Source organism: Vipera ursinii (assembly GCF_947247035.1).
Source record: "Vipera ursinii genome assembly, chromosome: 11".
NCBI lineage: Eukaryota > Metazoa > Chordata > Lepidosauria > Squamata > Viperidae > Vipera > Vipera ursinii.
Window position 1 is genome coordinate 17,466,248 of NC_139524.1, and position 22,428 is coordinate 17,488,675.

The following is a 22,428-nucleotide window of genomic DNA, read 5'->3' on the forward strand; positions in this document are numbered from 1 at the left end:
AGAGAGAGAGATACATAGATTAAATATAGAGATACACAGATACATAGTTTAGATAGAAGATAGAGATACATAGATTAGATTGATATAAAGATACATAGATTGGATAGATTAGAGATAGATAGATTAGATTAGATAGAGATAGATAGATAGATAGATAGACAGATAGGGAGGGAGAGAGAGATACATAGATTGATATAAAGATACATAGATTAGATAGATAGATTAGATATAGATAAATAAGATTAGATTAGAGATAGATAGATAGATAGATAGATAGGGAGGGAGGGGGAGAGAGAGAGAGATAATAGATTAGGGCATGGGTGTCAAACTGCCGGCCCACGGGCCAGTTTCATCATACCAAAGCCGCACCCACCCCATTGCCGGCAATGCAAAAAGAGTCGCAATATGTCGTGACACATCATGTGGTGAGTTTTGACACCCATGGATTAGAGAGATGGAGAGAGAGAGAGAGAGATAGTGTATATTTGTTAACCTTGACCACATTATGAAGAGTGGACTTCAATTCCCAGAATTCCCCATGGCTGGTTGGGGAATTCTGGGAGTTGAAGTCCACCCATCTGAAAATGGTCAAAGTTGAGAAACCTTGGTGTATATGACGCTTTGTAACTCTGTTTAGTAAAGCCGTGAATACGATTTTTTTTTAAAAAAAAAACTTGTCCTCAGAAAATATCTCAAGATCCCCAGTGAACAACCAGATGTTTTTTTAAAACAAATATAGAAAGAACATGTAGGAGTGTTTCTTTACCAAAGGAAGATAAATGAACTCAAGGAATCTTAAAATATTAGCCAAATCACAATATTATTGTGCTTCAGAACTCCCTAATTCTGGAACAGTTTCCATCAAGCATTTGACAAGAATCTTAGATAAGATAGATAAGGTAAACTTTATTGTCATTTTTTTTACTGTGGGCAGACTGGCACACATTAAAAATGAAATTCTGTTGCCTGCTTTCAAAAGTGTACACATATACAACACACATATAGACGTGCTATATACTACATATCTATATACCTACACCCTTACATACAAATCCTTACGTTGGACATCTGGAACCATTATTTAGGTATTGAAAGTTTATTCAGAACTTTATTAAGAAAAAAAGACTATTTCTTCTTGTCCTCCAAAACCTATGGAGTTTAAACGTATGTGCTTTGAAGGAATAAAGCAATGACAGACTAGGTTGAGATTAAAATGAATTATCACTGGAAATATAATCTGGCCCCATGACAGTAATAAACAATTTGAAATTTGAAAACTCTTGCAGGGCAAGCGTAAATTATTTTTCTGCCCCTTCTTGTAGCACAGAATTGCTTTTCAAGTCATTTGAACAATGTGGTTGGGATTGTAACTCAATCAGAGCTCCTCGTTTAAACAAAAATAAGCACCGCGCTATTACACCAGATAATACGGTACCGAAGTAGTCCTTTCTGCCGTGCGCATGCTCACAAAGATCGCGCATGCTCACAATGTCTCTTCTTCCCCCCACCCTTCCTCAGCAACTCCATTTTCCTGTGCGCCCCGGAAGGCAGGCGGAGACCAAAACATACCTAGATTTTTTTTTTTTAAAAAAAAAAGACGTTGTACGCATGCGCCTTCTCGCCTCGCTCTTCCTCCTCCGCCCGGCCGATGAGATCACAAGGCGGGGGAGGAGCTTATCCTTGTCACGTGCCAAACCACGGGTGGGCCTCGCCCTCCGGGCGTCACTGCGCAGACGCGGCCGGAGCCCGAAGGGGCGGAAACCAGCCTTCTTCCCGGAAGCGTGTGGTTTCTAGGGTGCAGGAAGCGGACCCGGGTGAGAACAGGTGCGGCGGGGGTCTTCGTCCCGGGGAGCGGGGAGGAAGGAAAAAGCCGCCATGTCGGCCTTCGACGCGAACCCCTTCGCGGATCCCGTGGACGTCAATCCCTTCCAGGTAAGCCTGGCGGGGGTGGGTGGGGTGGGAGTAGGCCTCACTCTAAGGGGGGGTGGGTGGGTGGGTGGGAGGGGACCTTGGCCTTCCCCCCCAGTATACTGAATGTGGAGGGGGGGACAGTGAAGTGACCTGACTCCAATGGGCCTGCAAGGCACCCCATTCCCGACCTGGTACTCCCTGCCCCACAAATAGGCTAGGACTACAACTCCCATCCTTCCCAAACCCCCCAGGCTGGGAATTCTGGGTCGGGGAGTGTGGGGGGAAGGGGCTCCAGAGGGATTCGTGGGTGTGGGTCGGGTCTGTGTGTGTGTGTGTGTGTGTGTGTGTGTGTGTTCCCCCAGCTGGCAGCCCTGTCACCCCAAATCTTGTAGCCCTTTTCAGCTTCTGAGCTGCTACTTTACTTTTAGATTTCGCTTCTTTCTTTGCAGAGGAAAAAATAGCCGTAGGAAGGGCGGCCGAGCAAAGGTCGGCTGTGAAGTCAGGATCTGAGCCTCCTGCTCAGGAACTCGCCTCTCTCTCCCCAAGCTGGCATTCACAGGGGCCAAACTGGAAGCAAAACATGATTTATGAGGGTGTAAGCCACTCAAGAGTTGCTCAAGAGTGAGATAGGCGGCTTATACATTACGTAAATAAATACACACGGAAATAAATGAAACTCTTCCCCTCCCCGCCCCCAAGAAAAGATAAAACGTGCTTATTTTTAGTGAATCTAATTTCTAGGCCAAGTGTGACGATCTGTTTCTTTAATCCAGGGAGGGGTCTCCAAACTTGGCAACTTTTGAGCCATGGATGGCAGTTAACTGACTGAGGAATTGTGGAAATTGAAGGCCACAGGTCTTAAAGTTATCAAGTTGGGAGATCCCCGTGTTAACTGGTTTCTCCAAAGAAGTAGCCATGTCAGTCTCTTACAGCCAAAACAGCATCTAAGGGTATTGTGGTATTTAAGAGCTTAGGAGAAAAACCTTTTCTTTCATAGTCCCCACCCTGTGAAACACCATTTTCCCACAAGGTGAGGCTGGTCCCAACCCTGTTAACTTTCCAGAAGGTCCTGAAAACGTGGGTTTATCAACAAACTTGGGCATCCCGTGATAGGGAGGAGCCAGTTAGATGACTGTATGACTTTTGCACGCTGTATGTTTGCCGCTATTTGTCTTTTTTCTTTTTATTTGTAATGGTGGTTTTAATGGTTTTTTATGTACTCATTTTTGTGTATTTTGTTTTACTATGTACGCTCCCCATACACTCTCTGTGAGATACAAATATATAAATAACTTACAATCATGTGAGAAATGTGTTTGTCCCCAACATTGGCTGTGGTTTCAGTTAATTTAGACAGTTTCCTGATCACTATCTTTTAGCTGGGTGAATGCAACACTGGCCCTAGGAATAAAAACATACTCGCTTCTGTTCACATAATACGCTGGAGCAAATAAGCCATTTTATGCTTTAACGTGATAGCTTGGTTCCTGTATTACTGTAAGCCACAAACTATCCATCTCTTATTTTAGCATGCAGTAGTATACTGTGTTGAGTTAAGCCAATGGGGTTGTTGAAGTCGAAGCCTTAAAAAGACGGGTTTAATTGCACTTCCTGTCTTGAACTTCTTGAAGAAAGATTGAGAGGAGGGAAAAAAGAGATAAAATATAAAAATGATTGTGCTAAATACATTAGATTCATTTTAAGTCTCTCATTTCTCCAGTATGGAAATGCTTTTTCCTCTGTTGGATGTACAGTTAATATAACGTAACACAAAAATGATGCCTTTTTTGGGGTGGTAAATAATAAACAAGGATTGTAGGGGAGCCCTCTGATCTGCAGTTCGAGGTTCCTGGTCAGAGTAATAACTGTTCAGCAAGCTACATGTGAGCAGAGCCATTGCTATGTGATTTTCACAAGTTTTTCTTGAAATATTAACTAGGTTTTGGGATTGTGCTGCTGAACCTCTGCAAGCTTTTGCTGTTCTTTGTTCCACTTTGCTAAGCTTATTTCCTGGCCTATTTTTCAAAGCGTTTCCTTCATCTTTTTTGATACCCTGCTTGTGACCTTTTAAATGCAATATATATACTGTTAGCTAAATATGACTAGTCACTGAAACTCTGCTGTAAGGAGTGTTGTTATTCATAATCTGGCATAGGTTCCATCTGCTCTCTTATTTGATTTCACAGCTTTTAAGACACATTTCCTGTTGCTTTCCTCACAATTCTGCTGAAAAGCATGGATTCTGCCGCAAAGGCTTTGAAGTGTGCTGCTCCAAGTCCCTAACAATGGAACAGAAGCCATGCCAGATAAAGTTTTAACTCTTGACTTTAAATTTATTTAGACCTAAGAGGGGTAGGAATTTCCTGTTCAAGACCAGTTTCTCCTATCTTTCCCCTAGATTAGCTTAATTTATGGATTGGATAGGAGGGTGAAGTAAAATGACTCCCATTTTGGCCCCCTGAAAGAAGTGGGACACAACAGAAAACTTATGATGATTGGATTGTCTCTGTGTATCTGGGCAGCCCTTTGAGGTAGGCCAGCTCAAGAAGTGGACACAGCAGGGATTCCAGGAATGCCACTTTAGTGTACACAGGTAGCCCTTGACTTATTACCACAATTGAGTTCAACTTTTCTGTTGCTGAGACATTTGCTAAGTGAGTTTGGCCCCATTTTACAACCATTCTTGCCACAATTGTTAAGTGAATCACTGTAGTGAGTAACACCAATTCTTAAGTGAATTCGGCTTCCCCATTGATTTTTGCTTGTCAGAAGGTCGCAAATGGTCACATGTCCCTGAGACCCGGTAACCATCATAAATAGCCAGTTGCCAAGCGGCTGAATTTTGACCACGGGGTTGCTGCAACGGTCCTAAGTGTGAAAAACAGCCCTAAGTCGCTTTTTTGCAGTGCCTTCGTAACTTTGGTCACTAAACAAGCTGTTGTAAGTTGAGGACTTCCTGCATTTCAGAATCTTGAAAGCTTGTCCTAGTTTCTCTCTGCCACATCCAGCGTTTATCAGCCTTGAAAAATGTGTGGACTTCGTTTCCCAGAAGTCTCGGCGGAATCCAGAAGTCTTCAAGTTGCCAGGATTGCAATATACACTGATCTCATCTTAGACTAAATTAAGACAGAGTCATTTTGTCGTCTTTCTCACAGTTGCTTTCTTTTCTGGACTGTGTCACCTCTTCTCTGTGCCCCTCCTTAATTATTTTTTCTTATCTTCTCTTAAGTTCAGCTCTAAATTCCTTTATACACACATAGATAGCTTAGGGTGGTTTCCACGTCTTCCTACTTCCGCTTAGTTACTCCAACCTTGGAAGGAAGAACTTTAGTTTTTATTGTTTTGGGGGAGAAAAGATTCTTTTGTTTGAACCTCACTTTCAAAGAGTCTGCTTTGGTCCTGTGGAATTTCTTTGTAACACTCTTCTTAATCCATTAACTTCTCCTGCTCGCAACATGACGGGAGAATTGTTAACAAAGGCACCCGAGCTGACTTGTATTTTCTTTACGAGGGCTCTGGCAGTAAATAGGTTGTAGAAGAAATTTTTACTAGCCTGCCGCGTTATCTCTGCAGATATTTTCATGTTTGTGTAATGTAGCGTTTCCACTTCTGAAATACTGTGCCTTTTATTCTAGTTTGCTGGCTCCTAAGGAAGATACTTCTGTAACTTTTAATACAATGCTTAGGATCTTTTAGGAGTAGTTTTTGTTAAAAAAAATAATAATAAAGTAAACGACTTTGTGGCATTGGGAAACCTTGTATCTAACGAGATGTCGACTTCAGCACTGATTTTACCATTGGAAAGTTTAGCGATTCTTTTGAGAAGCACAGATCTGCTTGAATAGCTTTCAATAGACTGATCTTTTCACGTTCTTTTACTTCTGGAATTAGCCTGTAGGGTTTTAACTGTTGCTTGGTCCAGTTACTCCGGCACCGTCAACACTGCCAGTTCATAACTCATGACACCCATTATTACAAAAAATTAGCAGAAGGAAAGCAGTACTTCGTATGCCATGATAATGACTTGGGCAAAATTCTTCAGTGCACAAGGAAGTGAGTCCCACTGTATACAATGAGCACTGTCTTCTTAATACTCCTAAATAAGGATTGTGCTGTTCCAATTTTCACCTATGATGGATGGCTAAGGGAACTAGGTTTGTTACCTAACAAAGAGAAAGTTTGGGAGTGACAGAATAGCATCTTCCAATACCTGAAGGAACACCACAGGGAAGAGAGGTTGATTCGTTCTCCGCAGAGCCGGAGGGCAGGAGAAGAAGCAACGTCAGGAAGCTGGTCAGAGGGAGATCGAATTTGAAAATGAGAAATTTCCTGACAGGGAGAACAATTCACCAGTGGAATAGCTTGCCTCCTGGGGTTACGGGCGCCCCATCACTGGAGGTCTTGGAAGAAAAGATTGGACAGTCATTTCCCCGGGATGCCATCAGGACTCCTGCCTTGGGCAGGGGGGTGGACTAGAAGATCTCGTGGGGTCCCTTCCAGCCCTGTGATTCTATGTACCAAGAAGAGCAGCAATTGGCTACCCATCTTCAAGGGCATTTTGCATGCAGCTGTGGGACTAGGAACACCTCCAAGGTCCCTTCCAGCCTCAGGATTCTACGGTTTCTATCTAACCCCAAACGGCCCAACCCTAATCCCAGCCTCCGTGGGATTGTCTTCGAGACTTTCCCGTGCTCCTAAAGGCATCTTGACTCGGGGCCAAAGGCATGCCCTCCATTTGCACAATTGCCAGTGACCGATCTAGCCTTTTCTCCCGGCCTCTGAACAGATCCTCTTCTTTCTTTCTTTCTTTTTTTTTTGGCAATGCCAATCAGCTGATTGGCAGGCGATGCCCCTATCCTCAGGAAGCAAGCCATGGGGCTGACCCACCTCTTGCAGCCGTACCTGGCAGAGCCCATCTGTATAGCCTCAAAACAAAATGTCCCGAATTAGCTGGCTTCACACGGTGTGTTGATTGACAGCTTGCTGCCTTCTTGTGCCGCCACGAGTCCTTTTTCTCCCTCACTTTTGAAATGCTTTTGTTAAGTCCTTGTTGCCTCAGAGCTGCTTGGTGATGAGGAATTCCCCAAAAGGAGCTTCTCCATTTCTAGAAGGCAACTTGAATCTGTCTATCCATCTCTCTCTCTCTCAAACTCGTGACATGGCGTGACGTCTCAGGACTTTTTCCCCATTGCCGGCAATGGGCTGGGCGTGGTTTGGGTCATTTTGGAAAGGTGTCTTTGTTTGCCAAAGGAGTGGGCAGCTGGAATCTTGTAAGTTTTGCTTGCTTGAACTGGGTGTGGGACTCTGGAGCAGAAGCTAATTCACTGTGCCGTTGTGCATAGGTTTTGTAATACATAACGGAATAATTCCCAAGCATTGTAGGGAAAGTCTCCGTGGCACACAACGCAGCTGGATAACTGTCTAGATCGGGGGTGTCCAACCTTGGCAACTTGAAAGATTTCAACTCCCAGAATTCCCCAGCCATATATGCTGGCTGGGGAATTCTGGGAATTGAAGTCCACAAGTCTTAAAAGTTGCCAAGGTTGGACACCCCTGATCTAGAGGTTAGAGAGAGTGTGGTAGAGACAAACATAGTTCTTGTGGAAGATTTACCTACACACACAGAGAGAGAGAGAGAGAGAGAGAGAGAGAGAGAGGGAGAGGGAGATTGAGAGGGAGAATGAGAGAGAGAAAAAGATACCAGGATGTGCCCAGGCAGTGACGAAACCTCGATTAAAACCAGGAGGGGAACTGGAGCCTCAGGATCTTTCTCTCTAAGACACCTTTATGAAGCCTCGAGGACACAGTTATAACAACACTGGGAGATCTTGCTCTGATTTGCAGCCTAGCTTCCTTTTATAAAGTTTTTTTTTGTTTGGTTTTTTTAATTTGGGAAAAAATATATTTCAAAACTTCCTATGGTCACTAAGAAAATGGTCTGGAGCCTTTTGATGTCCTCGCACTGAGCTGCTTCCCCTGTGTTCCAGCCTGTTCAGGAAGTCTGACTTTCACACTTAGGCAAGCTCGGCGTGACAAAGCAAGTGATGCAATTCGCAATCCGCTTTTCTTCCTTTTTGCAAAGCCGGCTTTCTGTCATTTCAATGGAGCTGCCAGTCACTCGGCAGGCAGACTTTCAGGCGGTTGTTCAGCCTGTTCCGCGATGCATCTTTTCAGAACGCTGCTCCTCCTGCGGGGGGTCAAGCTTTGCGGGTACTTAAAAGCAGAATCTAGGTGGTAATCCTCGGCGTACGACTCACAGTTCCCCAGATTTTCTGTCGCTAAGCGAGACATTGGTTAAGTCGGTTTGGCCCCATTTTACGACCTACCTTGCCACATTTGTTAACTGAACCACAGCCGTTGTTAGGTGAACAACCCGGTTGTAAAATGAGTCTGGCTTCCCCGTTGACGTTGAACAGTTGCAAGTCCAGGACTGCATGCAGTCAGGATTATTTCAAGGCAAGCCACCTTGGATTTGGCAGGCCATCTCCACGGTAAAAACGGTGCTGGTTTTCAGGCTTCCTTGCCTGCAGTTTGCCCCTGTATCCTTCCCTCCCTCCCTCCCCGGAGTGATTCACAAAGCTGCATAACAACATTGCTTGGCATGGGAGTGTCAGGACTACGGCTCTTTGCCTGGAGTTATTCATTAAATGGAGCTTGCAGAGTTGACCTAGCCAGCTAAGCTAGGATGGAGGTGGTTTTGTTTTGCTCTGCGCAGGAATAAGCAACCATTGGGTGGCCAAGCGCCCCCTTTTACAGTGGGAGGGCTGAGGGCGGCCAAGTAGGTGTGGCTATATTGGGTGGAACTCGGATCGGGGGGGGGCTGCAAGAATTGTCTTCATTTTGGGACTGATGTGCCTGTTTTCCTGGCAGCACAGGAAACTACCATTGGTTCTCAGCCATCATGATTAGGAGTGGGGGTGTTTCTTGACAATTTTAAGATGTGCGGACTTCAACTCCCAGAATTCCCCAGCCGGCATGGCCGGCTGGGGGATTCTGGGAGTTGAAGTCCGCACAGCTTAACGTTCACAAGGTTGAGAAACATTAGTCAAGACTGTAAACAGAACGGTCCAAGAACCTCATCTAAAATTAAACCTACACCCCTGTTATGTTCCAGGAAACCTATTAATATTCTTTCTTCTCGTCTCTTTCTCTCTCTCCTTCTTTTCCAAGGATCCTTCAGTCACTCAGCTGACCAACGCGAACCAAGGTAACATGGATGAGTTCAATCCGTTCTCGGAGAATTCTCGGCAGGTAAGTTCAGGGTTAGAGTCAGCCTTGATTGATCTACCATGGTTGGATCCCCGGGGGGTAGGGTGTTGGAGGGGGGAGGAAACCTTTGGAGCAATATTCTGGATGCTCTACAACTACGCTGTGTGCAGTTTTCAGAGATTTTATTCTTTTAAATTTTTGATTGGGGGCTGCCCAAAGTTGGTTGAAAGAGCAATAGCCCTTAGACCAGGGGTCTTCCAACTTGGCCCTTTGATGACTTGTGGACTTCAACTTCCAGAATTCCTCAACCGGGAACGCGTGCCTGACTGAGGAATTCTGGGAGTTGAAGTCCACAAGTCATCAAAGGGCCAAGTTGGAAGACCGCTGCCTTAGACTTATATACCGCTTCACAGTGCTTTACAGCTCTTGGGTTTACAGAGTCAGCATATGGCCCCCAACAATCTGGGTCCCGGGTAGTTACGTAAATGTTTTTTTAAAAAAATAAATAATTAGGAGCTGGTTGGAGATAACTCTTTATCTCCCACTTTCTGATATCTGCTCCCTTCCTCCACATCTTTTAGTTCTACTTATAACCTGTATTTTTATTGCAGTTTTACCTACCTACCTACCTACAATTCTATTTCGATGTTGTAAGCCACCTAGAGTCACCTTGTGGGGTGGCAGACAAATTTCAATGATGATTTATTTATTTATTTTATCACATTTATATACCGCCCTTTCCCGAAGGACTCAGGGCGGTTTACAGGGTGAATTAAAAAACAAAGATACAAAAGTTAAAAACAGATTTAAAAAAATTATATTCGTCCCTGCATAAGTAAAACCCTAGTTAAAATTAAGATTAAAGCTAAAATTAGAATTTGATGATGATGATGATGATGTTTTCCTCTCTCCCTTTAGACAAACACAGGTCAGACCATCCCAGCAACACAGCCTGCTGGCACTTCTCAACCAGCCGTGCTGCAGACCTCTGTGGAGCCCACCCCACAGGTGCACCCCCTCCCCCCTTCACCCCTTGCGTTATTAGAGTCTGTCTCTGTAGGACTTCATCCTATATCCTACACCAGTGATGGCAAACCTTTTAGAGACCACGTGCCCAAACTGCAACCCAAAACCCACTTATATATCGTCAGGTGCCAGGTGGGCATGGCCCATTGGGTAGGCGTGGCTGCGGTGATAACGGCAGACTGGATGGGACTAAAAAGTTCAATCAATCAATTCGAACTTTGCAAGAAGTTGAAATTGATTGATTGAACTCTTTTTTTTTTTTTGCACACGGCGGTGGAGGCCTAAAGCGAAAAGGTTTTATAAAACCCAGCTGAAAGGCCAAGGACTGGGGCGACGGTGCACGTGCCCACAGAGAGGGCTCTGCGTGCCACCTGTGGCACGCGTGCCATAGATTCGCCACCACGGTGACCTATGCTATACCATAATAGACAGAGCCCAGGAAGTGCTGATCAGGGTGCTGGTCCCCTGGAAAAGCTGTCTCAATGTCCTTTTCTGTGCACTTTGTACTTTTTTGCCTCCGCTCATATGGAAGAGAAGCTTAAAGGGAAAAACAAGCCTTGTCTTCCAGGTATTTAATCTGGAACACTCTTTGCCACCGCCCTTGTCCAGTAAGGTTGGGATTCTAACTCCCAGAGTTCATAGCTTGCTTAGAGGATTCTGGGAGATGCGGTCTCTGCCCATCTGGAGGAGGGGCCGAGAGGAAGAAGGCTAATATGACATGGGGCCAGGGTGGATTAAATTAACCTCCTGCCGCTGTCACCTGGAATGTTTCTTGCCAAATCCCTCTCTAATTTTAGAAGTGCACTGGCCACTTAAGGCCTGTCTGACAAGGACCTTTGCCTAAATTTTGTTTCCCCTGTTCATTCTTTGCTTCTCTGTTTTTATTTTATTTTTATTTTATTTTAATCCCATTTATATCCCGCCCTTCTCCGAAGACTCAGGGCGGCTTACAATTTAAGCACAAACCAATGTGCTTAGCAAGTTTTGATGCTCCCTGAGCTTGGTAGTTTTCTTGCAGAGGTTTCATTACCAGACTGGGTAACGTTATCCTTCTCCTCCACTCTGCAGACCCCATTCCCTTCTAGCACTGATGATGTTACCTAGCTGGGTTACGAAACACCTGTAAGAAAAGCTTGGAGAGCACCAAGAACCTTGTAGTTCAGCCCTGAATATCCGAGCTACAAATATTCCCTCTTTTGCCTGTTTTATGGTATCTCCTTCACATTTCTGCATTCTTGTTCCTTTGACCTTGGGGATTCCATGGTCTAGTTCAGGGGTCGGCAACCTCGGCTCTTTTATGACTCGTGGACTTCAACTCCCAGAATTCCTGAGCCAGCATAGCTGGCTGGCTCAGGAATTCTGGGAGTTGAAGTCCACAAGTCATAAAAGAGCCGAGGTTGCCAACCCCTGGTCTAGTTTCTTCATGGCCTCAGTTTTTCCTTCCTGTTTAGCTGTTTTGTCCAAAGTATTCTGCCTGCCAGGCACCCCATTAGTTGTTTGTTGGGGCAGATGGGATTTGGCATCCAGTCTGCAGAGACTCCTGGCTCCCAGATCAAACTAATGACAGCAAGACAAGTTTTGCAAAAACCTCACAGCCATCAGCGTGTCCACGGGCGACAGTGACTTTGCCTAAACCTCTTCCCCCAAAGAGTTTCAGATCAGAAGAATATTTAATTTTTCTTCCTTTTGAGGAGGAAAGAGGTGCATTCAATACATTCCTAGCGGTCTGTTTTCCCATGTGCAATTTGTTTTCTTTCCCCCTTGCCTTTGCCTTACTTGTCTAACCTGTTTTGGGTGCGAGTTACTCAGTTGCAGAAGCTAGCAGACCAGGCCCGTCCCATAAGCTTAGAACAAGCCTAGTTGTGTGTTGCAGCTGCTGCTTAGACAGGCCAGCAAGTACCTGACTCCTAAATTCATCTCAGCAAATTCAGAAGGTTCAGAGAGGCAGAAGTTGCTAGAGGACAGCAGCGGTCAGACTCGCCGGCAGGTAAAACGCGAAAGGGTAGCCAGTAACACCTGAAGACTGTTGCACCCCTTCCTCTAGGACAGGGGTGGGGAACCTGGCTTCTTTTATGCCTTGTGGACTTCAACTCCCAGAATTCCTGAGCCAGCTGGGCCCTTTTATGCCTTGTGGACTTCAACTCCCAGAATTCCTGAGCCAGCCATGCTGGCTCAGGAATTCTGGAAGTTGAAGTCCACAGGTCATAAAAGAGCCCAGGTTCCTCACCCCTGCTCTAAGAAGTTACAGGTGGTCCTCAATGACCACAAGGGAGCCCAAAGTTTCCATTAATAAGTGGGACAGTTGTCATGAAGTTTGCCCCATTTGATGACTTTTCTTGTCACGAAGCTTTTAAGGAGCACTGTGGCATGTTGAGCCCAATCAAAATGCTTGGGACTCATCTCCAGTCCTGCGTGCGTGCCCATCCGAGATGTGGGTTACATTTCAGGAGCGAAATGCACACTGCCCTCAGAAAGTTGAGCACCCTTTTCAAATATGTGTGTGTGTGTGTGTGTGTGTGTTTGTTCCTTGACTTGCCACTAGAGTTGAGCGAGACAATTGGTCACTTGAGTTTCGCCCCACTTTTACCACCTACCTTGCCCCCATTGTTCAGTGAATCAGGGGAATTCTGGCAGTTGAAGGCCATATATTTTAAAAACTGCCACGTGATACAACCTCCACTCTAAAAGAAGGATAGGTAGAGGTTCTCTCTCACTAGCACCCTTGCCCATCCCCTAGCTAGAATTTACTTTCACCCTCCTCTTCCCCTTTCTAATAATTTGTATTACTTCTCCCCGTCTTCAAGTCGATGGCCTCAGCAGCACAGGCTGGGCTTCTGAAGCAGCAAGAAGAATTAGAAAGGAAAGCTGCGGAATTGGATAGAAAAGAGCGTGAACTTCAGAACAGCGCAGCAGGCTTTGACCGTGAGTAATAACAGAGTTGGAAGGGACCTTGGAGGTCTTCTAGTCCAACCCCCCTCCCCCCCACCCGCTTAGGCAGGAAACCCTGAAATACCATTTCAGACAAATGGCTGTCCAGTCTCTTCTTAAAAACTTCCAGTGTGGGAGCATTCACCGCTTCTGGAGGCAAGGAGTTCCACTGGTTAATTGTTCTAACAGTCAGGAAGTTTCTCCTTAGTTCTAGGCTGCTTCTCTCCTTGATGAGTTTCTATCCGTTGCTTCTTGTCCTGCCTTCAGGTGCTTTGGAGAATAGCTTGACTCCCTCTTCTTTGGGGCAGCCCCTCAGAGATTGTAATATCATGGAATATCATGTCAACCCTTGTCCTCTTCCTTCAACTAGACATACCCAATTCCTGCAACCACTCTTCATATATATTTGAGCCTCCCTTAATCATCTTTGTTGCTACAATCTTTAAGGTTCAAGCCCCCCCTCCCAAATAATAAATGAGGAAGACATCTTCTGCATACCCCTGCCCCCCCAGGGCAGGCTTCCAAATTCTGGCATGGTGGTGGAAGCCCTTCCTGAAATGCATTCTCTTTTCTCCCCTCCAGCAAAACAGAACAACTGGCCCCCGCTTCCAAGGTTCTGCCCCGTCAAGCCTTGCTTCTATCAGGATTTCTCGGCGGACATCCCAGCCGACTATCAGCACATTTGCAAAATGATGTATTACTTATGGATGTGTGAGTAAAAGCGGGGAAGCAGAGAGGCTGAGAAGCTTCTCCGAGATAATGAAACATTGGAATTTTTTGTTTGAATTTTAAAAAAATATGTAAACATTTAAAAAAATCCAATTGGAGGTGCCAATTTCCATTTCCACCAGGTCTTTAACCTCTGAGTAAAAAAGACCCTTAGCAGTTTGTTGAGAAAGGTATAGTCTTATTAGAAGTCAACTGTATTGCAGTTAAGCATACCCAGTATTGAGACTTGTGCACCCAAATCCCTAAATTCAACTTTTCCATCCCTTAACAGTTTCCCATTGCGTGTGTGTGTGAGTGTGCGCGCGCACACGCACACACGCACACACATGATGACCAAGTAAGGTTCAAGCAAGATGTTTTCAGCTGCCTCCTTCTCCCAGCCGGGTGACCTTGAGGTAGCATCTGGAGAAGATACAGCATTTACTTTCACTTTCCCCCATGCATCTCCCTTTTTATCCACTCTCCCCAGAGTTCATGGCAGATTGTCCCTGCATGGTAGTATAAGGTGGCAGCTGACAAGCGGTCCCTTCTGGCTGGGGGGGGGAGGAGGAGGAAGGTTAAGGGAAGAAGCCTCAGTTCATATTAAAAGCATAGGCCTTACGATTATTATGCCATTAAGATTTTAAAAGTTGGGATTTGGTTCTTCCTTGAACTTAATGTCACTTTGCCCAAGGCACATAGGAAAGTTTCTCTCCTCTGGATTAGGAGTAGCGCAAAAGATTTTCACTTTTAATTGATTTCACCAAGCCGGTGACAGCGTACAAGAGTTTAGAAAGCATTTTCCAAAGTGAGGAAAGGTAGGTCAAAAAAATATATATAACTTTTTGGACAGCTTGGTTCATCAAGCGGAGGTACGATTGGAGGAACTTGGGCGAGACCGTCCCTTCAAATAAAAAGTCTTTGAAGCATGTCCGTGCAACGCAGAACATGTTACCACTCCAGAAAATAAAATCCTTTGGGGGGAGGTGCAAGAGCATCCATATTTAACGCTTTAACGAAGCTTTTTTCACTGACTGCAATTTTTATTATTATTATTTTTCTCTTCTAACCAGTTCATTCGGTCACCTTGCTGTTAAACCTCCTCGCCTGCTTGGCGGTGTTCACAGTGGAACCCACTACCACGGGATCGGATTTCGGCCTGTCCATCTTGTGGCTCGTCTTGTTCACCCCCTGCGCTTTCCTGTGTTGGTATCGGCCAGTTTACAAGGCTTTCAGGCAAGTAGCACGTTCCCTCCTGGAGGGCAGGGCTGGCGGCATCTAATGTTGTGTTGAAGGAAAAAAATCTTCATCGGGGTCCAGTCCAAGTCGGGAATAAACAACACGGCGACTGCTTTAGAAAGAAGGTTGCAGTTTATTGAAGAGGAGAGCCAGACAGAAAGTTGGCTCTGGAAGGGGCGGGGGGGGGGGGGGAAAGCACATGTAGGGAGTGGGTTTTTATACCCTCTGGGGCTCTTGAGGTTATTTCCTGTTCCTGTTTGAATTTCCTGCTTTGTATTTCCTGTGTCATGCACTTTGACCTGAGTCTGAGTGTGCCCCTTTGGCATCTGTGGGTTAATCCTGTTATGTCCCGTCTTAGAGTTTGGGTGTGGGGTATGTAGATTTGAAGTGTCTTTGTCTTCCTAAGCTTCTAGCTGGAGGCCTCCAACCTTCCTGAATGGGTTATCACATCGGCATTTCTTCAGAGCTGGTTTCTGCTTGCGGGAGGGAGACTCGGGGCAATTAAGAAAAAAAACTGGGCCTGCTTTTCTGCCTCTTTAAGACCCTTTGAGGAAATATAATATTCTGCCCTTTTAATATTTCCTTCTCTGGGTGTGGGGGGGCTGCCTTCCCACAGTTGAAAGGGGCCTTCCGTGAAATTCCCACACGGGACGGCCCCCGGCTTGACTTTCTCCCTGTCTCTTCACAGGTCTGACAGCTCCTTCAGTTTCTTCTTCTTCTTCTTCATATTTTTTTGCCAAATAATCGCCCACATCGTCCAGGCTGTCGGCATCCCTAACTGGGGGAGCAGGTAAGCCTCGTGGCTACCCCAAAGCCCTGACGGACAGGGCATCTGCCTTTTGCTGACAGAAGAGAACTGCTGCCTTGCCGGCAGGGTGGGGGGGTGGGGGGGTCTCTACTTACCCTTTTCTAAAGCCTCTTCTGTTTTTTTTCTCCTGGTCTGCGGCTTCCACAGATCCCAGCTGAAGCACCTCTAACTCCATGCTTCCTGCTCTCAGTCCTCGCCCAGAAGGCCTGTATTTCTTCTAACCTTCTCACGCACATCCAGCTCCCGCGCTGTGCTCGCCCCTTCGCCTTGCGTGTTTCCTGATCCCTGGATGGTGTGCGCTCTCTCTGCCTCTGCCTCTCCCTTTCTCTCTCTCTTTCCCTCCCGCTCTCTTTCTCCCTCTCTCTGCCCTCCCTCTCCCCTTCTCCCCCTCCCTTTCCCTCCCGCTCTTTCTCCCTCTCTGCCTCTCCCTCTCTCCCCTTCTCCCTCTCACCCAATCCCCTTCTCTCCCTCCCTCTCTGCCTCTCCCTTTCTCTCTCTTCCACTCTTTCTCCCTCTCCCTTTCTCTCCCCTTCTCTCCTTCTCCCCCTCTTTCCCTCCCACTCTTTCTCCCTCTCTCTGCCTCTCCCTTTCTCCCTCTCTGCCTCTCCCTTTCTCTGCCCTCCTTCTCCCCTTCCCTTTCCCTCCCCACTCTTTCTCCCTCTCCCTCTCTCCCCTTCTCCCTCTCACCCAATCCCCTTCTCTCCCTCCCTCTCTGCCTCTCCCTTTCTCTGCCCTCCCTCTCCCCTTATCCCCCTCCCGCTCTTTCTCCCTCTCTCTCTGCCTGCCTCTCCCTTTCTCTCCCCTTCTCCCTCTCACCCAATCCCCTTCTCTCCTTCTCCCTTCCCTCTCTCCTTCTCCCCCCTCCCATTCTTTCTCCCTCTCCCTTCCTCTGCCTCTCCCATTCTCCCTCCTGTTCTTCCTCTCTCCCCTCCCCCTCTTTCTCTCCCTCCTGCGCCCTCTCTTTCCCCTCCCCCCTCTTTCTGCCCCTTTCCATCCCTGGCTGTGTTTTCACTTCTCACTCATCCAAGGCATTCTGGACTTAGCGGTCCTCAACCTTCATCTCCGTAACCACCCTCTTTTTTTCAGCCAAATCTGGGCTAGGAGGTAGTTTGGGTGTGTCCTGAAGTCATTTGACTGGACAGAGTCAGCCAGGGAGGGGCAGAACCACAGAGAAGCCCCGAGCAGTCCAGCTTTCGGGCAAAAGTGGTCTTAGCAGATTCAGTTGGTTGCAGAAGTCTGGCTTACGCCAGGAGGAAACCCAGGGCTGGATGAACCTGCCAGAACCGATGAAGCTTCTTGGACAAGAAGCGAAACGCCTTCCAGGAAAAGCCGAGAAAGCCGAGTTGCCTTTTGAAAAAGCACCTTTTGAGACAGCCGTCAGCTGGATGACTGACAGTCTCCTGGCTACCGCCAGTGAGAGCATGAGACCTTTTTGACCAGACAGCTCGCTCTCTTTAGAGCAGAGACATCTGCTCGTTCTTCCAAGCAGCTTCTTGGGAACCTCCAAGGGAACCGGGCGTCCCTTTGATACAGCCGGCCTTCTTCCTCTGCGGTATCAATTCTCCCTTCTCCGTGCAATTTGGATTCCTGCTCATTCAATAACCCCCCCCCAACTCCTCTTCTTCTTTTTTTCTCTCCCTCCCTCCAGCGGCTGGATTTTGGCCCTCTCCGCAACCTCAAACTTGGCCGTGAAGATTATCATGATGGTGGTGGCTCTGTTCTTCACAACCTGCGCCGCGCTCTCCCTCTTCCTGCTGAAGCGAGTGAGTTGCCCGCCGAAAGACAAGTGATTGACAGTGGCTGAGAGCCCTGCGGCCATTAGTAGCCTTCCCCCCTCCTCCTCCTCCTCCTTCCCACGAAAGAAAAAGCAGATTTAACCAATTTTAACCGTGCAGCGATTGGAGGTCACTGCCTGCCTCCCAGCCCTTTTGCTCTGCCAAAAGTGAGGCTGATGGATCCCACCTCCCCGAATATCCGAAAGCAGCCTAGTTGTCTGCCCCGCTGATAACGGGCTGTCCTCGACGTACGACCACAGTTGAGCCCAAAATTGAGGTTGCTAAGCGAGACATTAAGTGAGTTTTGCCCCGTTTTTACCACCTTTGTTGCCACGGTTCCTCAGTAAAGAAATCACCGCAGTTGATAAGTGAGTAGCCCAAATGGTTACGGGAAACTGCCTTCCCCGTTGGCTTTGTCAAAAGGTCACAAACGGGGATCACGTGACCCCTGGGACACTGCAGCCGTCATAAGTATGGGTCAGTTTGATCACCTGACCCCTCCATATGGGGATGCTGCAACGGTTGTCAATGGGAAAAACAGCTGTAAGTCACTTTTTCCTGTGCCGTTGTAACTTCGAACAGTCACTAACTGAAGTGCTGTAAGCTGAGGAGTACTCGTATGCTTCTAGAACAGGGGTCCCCAACCCCCGGTCCATGGACCGGTACCGGTCCGCGGCATGCCAGCAACTGGTCCGCACAAACAAGCAAAGCCCCATCCGTGGGATGCAGGCCGCACACAAAACCACGCACCCTTCGATCCACGGAAAAACCTTTCTCCACAGAACCGGTCCCCGGTGCCCAAAAGGTTGGGGGGGGGCTCTGTTCTAGAATATTTTTGTCATGACTCGCTGGGCATTTGCCCCATTAGTAGTTCCTTCGTAGTACTAAGCTGTGGTTTCTTGAACAAAATTGGCCAGGGAGGAATGCTGCGACACCACCATAACTTTTAAATGGTCGCTAAATAAAGGGTCGTAAGTTGACACGTGCAGCGTTTGCACAACTGGCCAGAGTGCCACCCCCATCGTGTTGCTGTTGGGCGGCGGCAGCGGCGGTCTTCTCCGCTGGAACAGGGGATGAACGGAGCCAGCTCTGGACCTCCTGGCGGGGCTTTTAACTGAATTTCTCCCCTTGCTTTGTCCCCTCCCCAAGGTCCACTCACTCTATCGCCGGACCGGCGCCAGCTTCCAGAGAGCCCAGGAAGAATTCTCGCAAGGCATCCTCAGCAACAGGAGCTTTCAGACGGCCGCCAGTGGGGCAGCTTCCACGGCGGCTCAGAATGCTTTCCGGGGAAACTGAATTTCCCGAGCGAGGCTCCTGCTTCCCTTCCAGATGGTACCTGATCCTCAACGTTCAGGCGGTTTTCTCTCCCCACGGGGTAGCGGGGAGTGGGGGGGAAGTCTTAACTCCCAAGAGACTCACCGGGAGCTTTCTCCGAAACTTTGCCCTGTTCTCCATCCGCGTCTTGTGGGAAAGTGCAAAGATTCAGGTGTCTAACTTTTGGTGTGAATTTTTTTCCTCCCCCTCCGCCCCCCACTTTTCCTCCCTCTCTCCCTTCCAATATACATCTTTTTGACTTACACGTCTATATTTCTTGCGCTTTCCATTTCTTCCGTTGCCGGCGTTTTGGGGGGGTGGCAAAAGCAGTTTTGCACTCTTTGCCATCCCCACTGGAAGCGTCAATGAACAATCACTTCCCTTTTCCTCGTCTTCCCGGCTGCTGTCCTGGTGGGTTTTTAATTAGCCGAAGACTCGTTAACTGCCAGCGTAGGATGAGGCGTGCATGGCCGTTTTTCCCTAGCGTGTGTGGTCTGGGAGAGACGAAAGACAATGTCTGGCGGACACGCCTTGCTCCTTTCCGCCCCTCCCTAAAGGCACCAAAACCAGGTTTCCTATTTGGGATTGAACCATTAAAGATTGTTCTTCACCAGCCACACTGGCCCCTGAGAAGCCAGTATCCTTGATTTTGAAAGGGGGTGATGGGCTTTCAGGTTAAAGAGGGGAGCAAACGTTGAGACGAAGAGGGCAAATATTTCTAATTTGGGTAATCCTGTCTTGATTTTACTCAGCGCTGTCGTACCTGGTTTAGTCTCTCTGCCTTCCTCGCCCAGCTTCAATGCAACTGCCAAACAGTTCTTCAAAAAGAGCATGTTAGCAAAAGCCCCTATTTCTCCAAAAAAATAAATAAAATTGGCCTATGGAAACATCTCCTGATTTTTTTAACCAGATTTTTCAGTTGCCGGCACCTGTGGTTTCAAAATACAGTTTGGAGAGAAAGACTATGGTTTTAGCCAAGGCTTGTTTGGGGCAGAATGGGTGACACAGGCCATTCTTAACGTCCAAATTCTTACTGTCTGTTTATTCAACCCCAGCGATGATTGACAGCTGTTAAAAACATTTCGGTATCTCCTCCAAGGCCTGTTTGAGTTCTCTGCAAACGAATCAGCGTAAAAGGAAAAGCTCAGTTTCCCCCATCTGACAGGCTTGATCGATAAGTAAAAATTGAGGGTATAGGTCTCAGAAAAACACTAAATACTCTGGTTACTTCCGTCGACCTAGTTTAAGCGATCTAAAATGCACACCAGAGGCTTGCCAGTAACTCTGAATAGATCTGATGAAGGGGGAAATGTTCAGAGAACTTAAATGAGGCTGCAGTCTCGCTAAACAATTTTTTTTCCCCTGGCTTTTTTACTCATTTAGGTAAACTTGGTGTCTCTTTCTCCCCTCCCCCAAAATACATAGCTGTTTTGGGGGGTCCCATCCTCCCAACAGATGTTTCCAAACCCTTGTGAGGTTGGATGTAGCCCAGTACATCCTAGGGAAGTATCTCTTGGTTTCTGTCTCTTCTTTTTTTATTTTATTATTCTTTGAAGATACGTAATGATGGCAGAAATGAGATTTTTTTTAAAAGAAAAAAAGAAAAAAGCATCTTCCCCTCTAGGATGTATTTTCCACCTCTATTTTTTTTTTGTCCCTGTAAAAAAAATGTATATGTCAAACTTTTGTTTGTTATTAAATGCAGAATAAAAATATCGAGAATTAGTAGAAACATCTGCTTTTTTGTTTTTGTTTGTAATTGTGTTTCTTTGAATGGCATTAAGCACCGGAGCACCTGCATTTCTCATCGCCTTGTGATATTCTCTTCCTGAAGATCTTGAGGGTAATAATAATAATAATAATAATAATAATAATAATAATAATAATAATAATAATAATAATAATGTTGGAAGGGACCTTGGAGGTCATCTAGTCCAAACCCCCTGCTCAGGCAGGAAACCCTATACCATTTCAGACAAATGGCTGTCCAGTCTCTTCTTAAAAACTTCCAGTGTTGGATGCCCTTCAAAAGGTGAAGGGCAGCGATGTGCAAGCCGATTTCCGACGGCAGCTGCCAAGGATGGTTTAGCTTCAAGAGACCATTTGACAGACTTGGAGTCTCAGTGGCTTGTTTGCACACCCTCCAATGGTTTGACTTTGTGAGGCAACACCAAGTCACAAACTTAACACAGGCTGGGTTTGCACAACAAGCTCTGTGTGAGTGGGTGAGAGAAATTTAGGGATGGGGGATCCCTCCAAACGGAGCTGCCAGAGGACACCCCATGCCCTCCCATAGGCTTTGTTCCCCAAGAGTGGCCAAGGCCAGGCCCAGGTTTGTTCATTTATAAATTAATAAATAATAATAATAATAATAATAATAATAATAATAATAATAATAATAAACAACCTTTATTGTCAAAGTACAACATGTATACATTGAGATTAGCTGAGCCTCCCCCCCCCCCCCGTTGCTCCCCCCAACACACAGTGACAACAAACCCTCCATCCCACCACACCATGTGAACCAACTACACCACACACCGGCCTCCCAAGTCAATTCTGCATAAGATTATGTCCCATTTAAAAGCCTAACAGCCCAGCCTTTATCAATAACTCAAGGTAGACAGCAGACCTAACAGTCCCTCTTCCTATTTTTCCCACTACAAACGCCCTGAATTTGTGGGGAGTGTTGGGCAGAATTGAGAGGAACTGTTCCCAAGGTCAACCAGCCAGCTTTCATGCCTAAAGGGGAACTAGAAGTCACCATCTGCTTAAAGTCACCCAGCCGAATTTTATGCCTAAAGCAGGACTAGAACTCTCCGTCTCCCGGTGATTGGCCCAAAGTCAACCAGCCACCTTTTATGCCTAAAGCAGAACTGGAACTCTCTGTCTCCTGGTGATTGGCCCAAGGTCACCCAGCCACCTTTTATGCCTAAAGCAGAACTGGAACTCTCTGTCTCCTGGTGATTGGCCCAAGGTCACCCAGCCACCTTTTATGCCTAAAGCAGAACTGGAACTCTCTGTCTCCTGGTGATTGGCCCAAGGTCACCCAGCCACCTTTTATGCCTAAAGCAGAACTGGAACTCTCCGTCTCCCGGTGATTGGCCCAAAGTCACCCAGCCACCTTTCATGCCTAAAGCAGAACTAGAACTCACTGTCTCCCGGTGATTGGCCCAAGGTCACCCAGCCGGCTTTCATGCCTAAAGGGGAACTAGAACTCACCATCTGCTTAGTGATCTCCTTAAAGTCACCTAGCCGGAAAGTGGAACTGGAACTCACCGCCTGCCTCTCCTGACCTCTAACCGGGTGCCTTCCCTCTCCTGGCTCCAAACCGGCGCCGGGGGCTCCCTGTCCGTCTCTACCCCGGAGCAAGTCTCCCACCCACCCACCCACCCCGTCCGGGAAGCCAGCAGAAGCGGCGGCGGCTGCCAGCCGGTTGTTGCGCGCGGGGCGGCTGCGCTCCCGGCTGGCTCGGCTCTGCCCAGCAGGAAGCGGAGCGGGAGGAGCCTC

At 47.0% G+C, this 22,428-nt stretch overlaps 1 protein-coding gene across 2 annotated transcripts; it reads left to right on the top strand.

The window, feature by feature from the left end:
- The first annotated feature begins 1,721 nt into the window (after positions 1 to 1,721).
- SCAMP2 (secretory carrier membrane protein 2) lies at positions 1,722 to 20,650 on the top strand. 2 transcript variants are annotated; one of them, XM_083371690.1, is made up of 10 exons: positions 1,722 to 1,932; positions 9,082 to 9,162; positions 10,039 to 10,128; positions 12,020 to 12,133; positions 12,951 to 13,068; positions 13,657 to 13,785; positions 14,856 to 15,018; positions 15,710 to 15,811; positions 17,478 to 17,592; positions 18,754 to 20,650. In XM_083371690.1, exons 1-10 carry the CDS (start codon positions 1,876 to 1,878, stop codon positions 18,898 to 18,900), a joined length of 1,116 nt encoding a protein of 371 aa, XP_083227816.1. In that variant the 5' UTR covers positions 1,722 to 1,875; the 3' UTR covers positions 18,901 to 20,650. The 2 variants fall into 2 exon arrangements, with proteins under 2 accessions (XP_083227816.1, XP_083227815.1); XM_083371689.1 differs by lacking the exon at positions 12,020 to 12,133 and having other exon boundaries at positions 1,723 to 1,932.
- The last annotated feature ends 1,778 nt before the right edge of the window (positions 20,651 to 22,428 follow it).